Genomic DNA, 9,303 nt, shown 5'->3' on the forward strand with positions numbered 1-9,303 from the left:
CTCTACTCCTTATTCTTTGAGATGATGTTCGCCAAATGTTTTCAAAATACTTTTAGCAACTAAGAACCTATTTGATAATATCTAATTCAATACTTAAATTTAATGGATTCAGATCTTAATATATTTATTCGCATTTGATAACAAAAAATTGAGCATCTGAATTAGTTAAGTGGCACTGAATTTTTTAGACAAAATTTGCTCAAAAAAAAGTAATAAACTCTTCACTTATTACGAAATGTGATATATACTCAAATGTATTTGATTTAATATTTAATAATTTAATGAATTCAAATTTCATATTTCATATTTGAGTTTCCAAACTTTTATCAAATGCATCCTAAAAGAACTTGTTGCCAATAGCATCGCAACCCCAAGATGGAGCCTTAATCACGTGTGTGAATGGGTTCTGGTGCACGTCTCCCTCAGTTTTTCCAGTAAATTCTATGTCGGCTGTGCTGGCTGGAAATGGGGCAGGGACGGTTGTCTCTGACAACCGTTCCTGCCAGTGGACGGTCCTGATTTGACCTCAAAATTTTGTGCGGTTCAGATCATGTTTTATAACTCAATTTTCATGCTAAGTGTGAGACCCACAAAAATTTGTTCTAAAATTACGTCGTGTGCAAAGAAAGTTACACCGTGTGCAATTAATGTTACTCACAGTGCAAAATGCACACAACCTGCACAAACGGTTGCACTTGCAACCATTTGTGCCCCTTATCCCTGCTGGTTTGGAAAGGACATTTGCTGTCAACATGGAGACACCTTCTATTGGTACACTCATCAATTGCCACAACATTACAGACAAACAAAGCTATTCAAGTCAGTGGCGTGCGTCGTTTGTTTACAGTTTAATAAAGATATTAAAGCCATTGTTTATCTTCAATTTAGACTCTTAAGCACGGATACGGGAAAGTCCAACTGAATTTTGTCACATTTGATTGCTGCAATTCATATAATATTTAATATCGCTCATACTAGTTTAGTGTAGTCAATGGCGGAGCTAGGAATTGCAATTAGGGGGGCGAGTCTCTGTTATTTGGACCAAGTTTGGTCCAAATAACTTTCAAACATTATTGTTTGGGTCCTTGAGAGGGGGGCAAAGTGAAATTTTTTATCAAATTTTTTTTGGGGGGGAGGGGGGGAAACAATATAATAAAAAATTTTTTACTTAGAAATTTTTTTTATAACAATTGGAGGGGGGCAAAGTGAAATTTTTTATCAATATTTGGGGGGGCAAAACAATATAATAAAAAAATTTTTACTTAGAAATTTTTTTTTTTACAATTGGAGGGGGGGCGGTTGCCCCCCTAGCCCCCCCTTCCCTCCGCCCCTGAGTGTAGTTAAACTTTTTTTATTTACCTCAACTTAGTGAGAAATATATCAAATCTTATAAGAATTACAATTATTAGACGGAACTAGAAAAAATTTAATTAGGCATGTAAAGCAATGCTCTATTGTAAGGTTTAGAGTTCTTCTTAAATAAAAAAATAAAAAAATTGCAAGGTCTTTGAGATAATCTTACATTCGTCTCTAGAGGTTTATCATAGTGACAACTACCTCTCTAATAATTTACTTAAGGGTCTAATGAGGACAAAAAATTGAAGAAAATTTAAGAGTGGGACTACTAACTCGAGAAACAGAAAGTTATTTGTTGTCGTTGCACAGGCTCATAGAAATAGTAGTATGGTTTTGTTAATTGGCCTTGCAATAATTATAAACATATTATAATAAAATATGTAATTATAATTAGATATTATAATTATAATATATATATTATATATATGTATATAATTATATATTAATTTTTTTAACGGGTGACGGGATGGGCTCCATTTCTAAACCGGAATCAGACTTGGATTTTGTCCAAAACCCTCCAAGTTATTAGGAAATTGGAGAACTCCAAATTTTTAAGTATGATTCCAAAATCTCGATTCCGATAGTAGTAATCCAAACAATAATTATAGGGTTTATTCCAATTCTCCATTCTGAAACCCTCTTATCAAATGCCACATATAGTCTTTTTATTAGTAATGCAATTGTATTGTTAACTGCTCATTTAACTGTTGTTCTATTTTTCTCAAGTTGCTACAGTTCGATCACATTCTTAAATCCTTTACTTTATATATATATATACACATATGTATATGTATATATATGTATATACATATACATATACATATATACATATACATACATAGATATGTTTGTGTATATATGTGTATATACATATGTATATACATAGATATGTTTGTGTATATATGTGTATATACATATGTATATACATATGTATATGTATATACATATACATAGATATACATATACATACATAGATATGTTTGTGTATATATATGTACATATATATATTTACACATACATACATAAATGCATGCATGCATGCATTCATACATACAAATACATACGTATACATACATACATATATACATATATATACATAAACAGTTGCATATATATAAAAGGGATAATTTCATAAACCTCCCCTGAGGTTTTATGAATTATCACCTAGCTCCCTTGAGGTTTTCAAAATCTCACTTAGTACCTCTTGAATTGACATTTTGGTAAGATGGGAAGCCCTTCTAACCAAAAGTAATATTAAAAAATTCATGTTTGAGTAGAGAGATTATTTTAGTGCCTTTAATACCCTTAGGCTATAAAAAAATGAACATTTTACAAACTAAGAAAAAAAAATACTAAATTGGAACCATCTTAAATGTGAGGAAATGAAAATTGGTAAGATTTTATGTTACAGCCAATAGTCATTTCTACGGTAGGAAGAGATAATAAAAGCAAATACTATTTTTTAAACCATTTCTACAAATAGTACCCTTCACATTGTTGAAAGTAATTAGCGTGTAAAATCATACATTTGAGCAAAAAAAAACTTAGTAATAGATGAAATTCAACTTCAATATCATACAAAAAATTTACTCAAAATAAACAGACTTTTTTTATGGGTGTGAAATATGAAAATTTTATTATAGAAAAAGTCAGAATTTGAAAAACTATTTGGAGTTTCAATTACTTTATTTCTCTTGTGCTCTACATGAATAGGAATAAATAAATGAGCAAATAAAGTTGTGAAACACTAAAAAAGGGAAAAAATAAAAAGAACCTGCAGCTATTCTTCTCCAAATGCATTGTATATTTCATTGATTAAATCCTATATTTCATTGACATTTGCAATTCAATTATACATATATATATATATATGTATGTATGTTTGTATAGACATTGTTAAAGAAAATTAGGAAATTTAGAGAAAGAAAAACAAGTTCAAAAAATTTAAATATGATGGTATTATTGACAATTCATCACCTTTGATATTAGTATATGGCCCTACTATCACTTCAAGAGTGCTAAGTGAGATTTTGAAAAGTTTAGGGGAGCTAGGCGATATTTCATGAAACCTCAAGGGAGGTTTTTGAAATTATCCCTATATAAAAATATACATACATATATATATGTACATATATACACACATATATATACATACATACAAACGCGCACCCCATTTTAAATATTTTGAGTTTAAAAATAAACCCCAATTTTCTTACCTAAGGAAAACTCCAATCCAACGTCCAAAAATGCCTCGATTGTTTTTTGTAACACAAACATAATGAACAAATTCTAGATCATCTATTTTAGTCCCTCGTCTATTTCAAATCTTAGAGTCACTCACCAACAATAAAAAATTGTTAAATTTTAACTTTTTTTTGTCTATTTTCATTGTTAGATTCATCAAATTTTGCCCTCAAATTTATTAGCTTTAATGTAGAAATGGATCAAAGAATCAAAATTAGATACTATTTATTTTTGAGGGGATTATATGAGACTTGAAATAGATAAAATACTAGAAGTTGATAATTTGAAAAGTTTAAAAACTCTTTAAATAGTTTACCATATTGTACAAGATGGAAAAGTCATATGCAAAGCCTAAGGTCTACTTTACCGCCACGGCGCCATCCTGATTCTACATTATTCTTCGCTGACTAGTGGGCACACCCTTACTATCAGAAGGTACTCTTCTCCAAAGACCAAAAGAAGAATAAAAAAATAAAAATAAAGAAGGGTTGTTGTGCTTCAATCCATTTATATATGTATTTTATTGCAATACTAGTGTATATCCACGTTCTGGAAAAGAAATTAAATATGGAGAAAGCTTATTTCCTCTTCCTTGTAGCCTTGGTCGCAAGCCTAGCCGCAGCTTCCTCAAGTACCACTAACGTTGTTGCCCATAACAACACCCGTGATCATGATCTAGACGCTCTTCTTGCCTTCAAGGCTGCCATTTCCGACCCCCAAAACATCCTCCCAATCAATTGGTCCACTTCTACCTCTGTTTGTAATTGGATAGGAATCACTTGTAACACTCGCCATCGAAGAGTCGCCGCCATACAACTTCCCAAAATGGGCTTAGTTGGAACCATACCTCCACAGTTGGGGAATCTCTCCTCCTTAGTCTGGCTGGATCTTGAAAACAATAGCTTCCATGGTAATCTTCCAACTCAGATGGTTCATTTGCGTCGACTCAAGCACATTAACTTGGCATTCAATAGCTTTGATGGCGGATTTCCATCATGGTTGGGAGCTTTATCTCAACTTCGTTACCTTTCGGTCCTTGGTAACAGAATTTCAGGTTCATTGCCAACAACGTTCTCTAATGTAACAATGTTAGAGACCATCAGGTTAGGTCGGAACCTCATAACTGGAAATCTGCTTCAAGACTGGAGTGCTTTACAGAACTTGGAGGTTCTTGGCATGGCAAATAATAAACTTGAAGGCCCTTTGCCTCGATCTTTATTTAACCTCTCGTCATTGCAGCACTTTAGTTTTTCGAATAATAGCTTATCCGGTTACCTTCCGGCAGGTATCTGCGATCATCTGCCACAACTCCAAGGGATTTATCTGTCAATAAATGAGTTTAACGGCGAAGTTCCGGCTGGTATTGGAGGTTGTCCGAGGCTTCAAATCTTGTCCTTGTCATATAATAATCTGGCAGGAAATATACCAAAAGAAATTTGGAATCTAACCACGCTTAGGGTGCTAGCTCTAGGTGCAAACCGTATTATTTTTTTTTTTTTGTCCAAACGATATATGATTTTATAGATGAAAAGAACCTTTAAGTTTCAAGTAAAGACTTGAGCGAACTTTACAACCAGTGCATACTAACACTGAGGAATCCAAAATTCCTGATCTACAACAAAGTCTAGCGCTTGCAAACCGTATTCAAGGTACGATAGATAGTAACATCTTGATTTTGAGTTACAATTTCCATTGGGTAAGTTATACTTTTTTCCCCATGTAATTTAATTCTTTTCCACATAATCCTTTTATGATTTTAAAAATTATATATAAATCCTTCATAGTTTATACTAAGATGTCAAAGTGATGTAAATCTATAATGAAATCAACTCAAATGTCAGGATTACCTTCGTTTAGAAAATAAAATAACTGAAATAGCCAAGATATATAAATGTTGTATGCATTAAATTTAGTCCCCTAAAATTTAGCAATTTTTTGTATAACCCTATTTATAATTTTATATAAACATTTTCTTTCTCTCTTTTTCTCTTTCTTTTTCTTTTTCTTTCTTTCTTTTTTCTTTTCACTCCTCTCTTCTTCTTCTCCCCTCCCCCTCCCCCTCTCCCTCCCCCATCACATCTCCCTCCCCCCGCTGAAAGTTGTAGCAGCAGAAACAAAAAAAAAAATTTTGGCATTTTTCTCTCTTCCCCCTCTCCTCCTCTCCTCCCCTTCCCCCTCTCTCTCCCCCGCCACGTCTCCCTCTCCTCGCCAAAAGTCAAAGCAGTAGATACAATTTTTTTTTTTTTTTTGCTTTTTTCTGACCAGATCACGCCTGAGGGAGGGGGAGGGGGAGGGGGAGGGAGAGGGGGAAGGTTGGTGGTAGGGGAGAGGGGAGGAGAGAGAGAGAGAAAAAAAAAAAAAAAGAGGAGGAGGCCTGCGCCGATCAGTCTTGACCAGCGACGAAGGTGGTGGTGGGTTGAGGTGGAAGAAAAAAGGAGGGAAAGAAAATATTTTTTGTGTATTTTTGGGTTTTTTGAAGTGTGTAGTTTAAAAATTTTAAAAGATCTTTTGTAATTTTGGTGCTTTCAATAATCAAAATAGTCCACAAAATACTTCTCCTTTTTCTTAATTATATTCATAAATTTGAACTATTCCGGTAACACATGTAAATATTTTTTTTTTTTTGGCAAATTACTTCAGTGCCTCATTCGGTAGCTTAAGGTACATTCCTTAAAACAATTCCTTACATATATATTTTGTCAAACAATTATGTAAATATTATGATTGATCTACTCTGCAGGTCAAATTCCAGCAGATATTGGAAATCTCACTAATTTGGAACAGCTAGGCATAGAGTACGCTAATCTGACAGGTAACGACGAGATACGTATTGACGTTTACTTATGCTATCATATGCTCTTTGAATCAAGGCTTTGAAATATAAACTGTTCATTAACTAAAAAAAAAAATGATGTACTCACTTGTCACTAGTTCCCTCGTTAGCCTAACTATATAATTGGACCATAATTTATCCCTGACATCAAAGGTATCATATATTTATTTTTATTCATTATCCTTGCCTAATAAATACCCAATTACTACTCATTCAAAAGGGATCTCAGTGGTTTAGAAAAGTGTAATTAATTTAAGAAAGTATCTAAATGTAAGGGTACAACAATTGTGATTGTGTGCATTCAAAAGATAAATTAAGTGGAATTTGATGTTAGCCTATAATTACCTCTTTGGAGATGTGTAGTGATGTCCTCCAGGTCAAGTGTTGCTTGTAATTAAGGCTCCAACAAGCTTGTAATTACCTCAATTTGATAACTTAATTAAGGCTCCAACAAACTTGTAAACATTAACTCAATTTGATGTCAAGCCCCAACAGGTCATTAAGGCTCCACAAGCTTGTAATTACCTCTTTGTCCTGCTGCATTCTAAATTCAGAACAACATTGATGAACACTTTTGGTTATCAGGTGCCCAACAGACATTGACCAAAACGGGTAAAAGTGTTGCTTTTTTAAACCAAAAAGTTAAATAAGGAAAATGTGTAAATATAAATAGGGAAATTATATTAGGTACAAATTGTTTTACTAGTGAATGTCCAAGGGGTAGCTGTAGAATAATTCTTTACAAATTAAGTTATCTAAGCTTTTCTTAGAATAATTAAATCTCATGAAAGTGGTCTGCAGTTTAGTTTTTTTGTCAACATATCATCCGTGTACTTCCATGTTTCTTCCTATTTGCTCCTTGAACAATTTATTAGCTAACCTCTAATAGGTAATCCCTGCATTTTTCAAACTAAAGAACATGGTAGTATAACAGTAAGTGCCTACCTCGACAATGAAAGAGGTGTTCTCTTGGTATTCTTTCAATCTGATGATGCAACTTCTACATTTTAATGAAATTATGTAATATTTTATAAAAAATAATTCGGTTATCAAAAAAATTATGTGAAATTCAATTGTTAATAACATTGTGTTTGAGAAAAAAAATTGATTACTGTCTTAATTAAAATCTACTAGATAAATCTTGGCACGTCCATACCAAGTAATATCCTAACCAGAGCATCATTTTTAAGGAAATTTGTCATCTTATAGTAGTCAGTAAAGCAATGTATGTGAATGCCAAATGGGCAGCCATACCAAAAACTTGTTAAATAAATAATTTCATTAATATATTTCATTAATCAGTTATTGAATCTTAATTGAGAGAGCATAATTCCCTTAAAAACATGAAAGGGCCTTCAGAATTTTTCCGCATTAAGTATGCACTATAAGATTGTTGATACTCAGATTAACATTAAGTTCGAATCAGATAATAATCAAAATATGAAGTTGTTCTAAGTTCTAACCATTTTTCCTTTTACTTTAGTATATAGTTGCTTTGACAATTAAATCATGAACCGATACAGTAAGTCTTGAAAAGGAGAACAAAAAGCTCTCAACATTAGCCCCATTCTCCACTATCTCCCACCTATATATTTTGATTTTGCTTTTATCTCACTATTTGTGTGTGTATGTATATTTTCACGGTTACATCCATTGAATCGGCTTTTCTTCTCATTTAACTTGTTGCCTAATTGGTTTTTCAGGTGTTATACCTCGTGGGATTGGTAACCTTTACAAATTGGAGTTACTATACTTGGGCCAAAATAAGTTAAGAGATCCCATCCCACATGAGCTATTCAACATTTCAACTCTTAGAGAACTTTCCATACCAACCAATGATTTTAGTGGCATTCTTCCGCCGACTTTGGGTGTTACTTTACCCAATCTTGAGATACTTTATCTTGGGGCAAACAGATTCACTGGAATTATATTACCAACTCTCTCAAATGCCTCTAGATTGAAGTCTCTAGACTTGTCAGAGAATAAATTTTTTGGTGAAATTCCTCATTCTCTTGGTAGCCTAAGATTCCTAGAAGTTTTGTCTCTTTCAAGAAACAATTTTACTCTATCTGGAGATATGGCCTTCTTCAGTTCTTTAGGAAATTGCAGATATTTGAGAAAGTTGTTGCTAAATGAAAATCCACTGAATGGCAATCTTCCAGTGTCTATTGGAAATCTTTCCAACTCTCTTGACTCAATTAATATGTTTCATTGTGGAATTGGAGGTGAAATTCCAAGGTCACTAGGCAACTTGAGCAACATGGAGTTGCTAAACTTGGCAAGCAATGGTTTGACAGGAATAATTCCGAGTTCCATCTCAGGTTTAAGACAACTTCAGCGGATAAGTTTTGAAGATAACAAAATACAAGGACCAATTCCAAGTGAGTTTTGTCATTTTCCCAACTTAGGATACTTAATTTTAGCAAGAAATAGGCTGTCTGGCAAAGTGCCTGACTGCATAGGGAGCATCTCTTCTGTTGAAGCCGCAATTGCTGACCAGAAGAATTGTGGTTCGTCCCACATCGGAGGAAAGCTGAGGATGCCTTCCGTTTTGTGCCTATAAATATAGGCCTCATATGTTGAAGTTAATTGCACCACTTAAGAGAGTTATATGGGCTATTAGCTTCTTAAGTTATTTAGCCCATTCAGTCAAATATTTTAGGCTCTCTTATTTTGAGTTTAGAAATATTTTCTAAACTCTTTTGTAAGTGCCTATTGGCCTAGGAACCACTTTCCTACGGTCTTTTGTATTTCTTCTTCATAGTAGAAATATTGCTCCTCCCTCGCCCGTGGACGTAGGTCAATTTGACCGAACCACGTAAATCTTCTGTGTCTTTTATTTGCTTTGTTATCCGTCTTTATATGGTCGG

General features: G+C 33.4%; 1 protein-coding gene across 1 annotated transcript; it reads left to right on the forward strand.

Annotated features, from left to right (window-relative positions):
* The first annotated feature begins 4,167 nt into the window (after positions 1–4,167).
* On the forward strand, positions 4,168–8,996 carry LOC113752112 (probable LRR receptor-like serine/threonine-protein kinase At4g36180). The gene is made up of 3 exons (XM_027296249.1): positions 4,168–5,080; positions 6,341–6,412; positions 8,137–8,996. The coding sequence occupies exons 1-3, from the start codon at positions 4,168–4,170 to the stop codon at positions 8,994–8,996; spliced, it is 1,845 nt and encodes a 614-aa protein (XP_027152050.1).
* The last annotated feature ends 307 nt before the right edge of the window (positions 8,997–9,303 follow it).

This window comes from Coffea eugenioides, chromosome 11, assembly GCF_003713205.1.
Source record: "Coffea eugenioides isolate CCC68of chromosome 11, Ceug_1.0, whole genome shotgun sequence".
Classification (NCBI taxonomy): Eukaryota; Viridiplantae; Streptophyta; class Magnoliopsida; order Gentianales; family Rubiaceae; genus Coffea; species Coffea eugenioides.

What these genes read in the sequence shown, in the direction of transcription:
- LOC113752112 (XM_027296249.1), top strand. Translation starts at nt 4,168, where the DNA reads ATGGAGAAAGCTTATTTCCTCTTCCTTGTAGCCTTGGTCGCAAGCCTA. An exon ending in GCTAGCTCTAGGTGCAAACC is followed by an intron (nt 5,081 to 6,340) that starts GTATTATTTTTT and finishes TCTACTCTGCAG; the next exon opens with GTCAAATTCCAGCAGATATT. An exon ending in AGAGTACGCTAATCTGACAG is followed by an intron (nt 6,413 to 8,136) that starts GTAACGACGAGA and finishes TTGGTTTTTCAG; the next exon opens with GTGTTATACCTCGTGGGATT.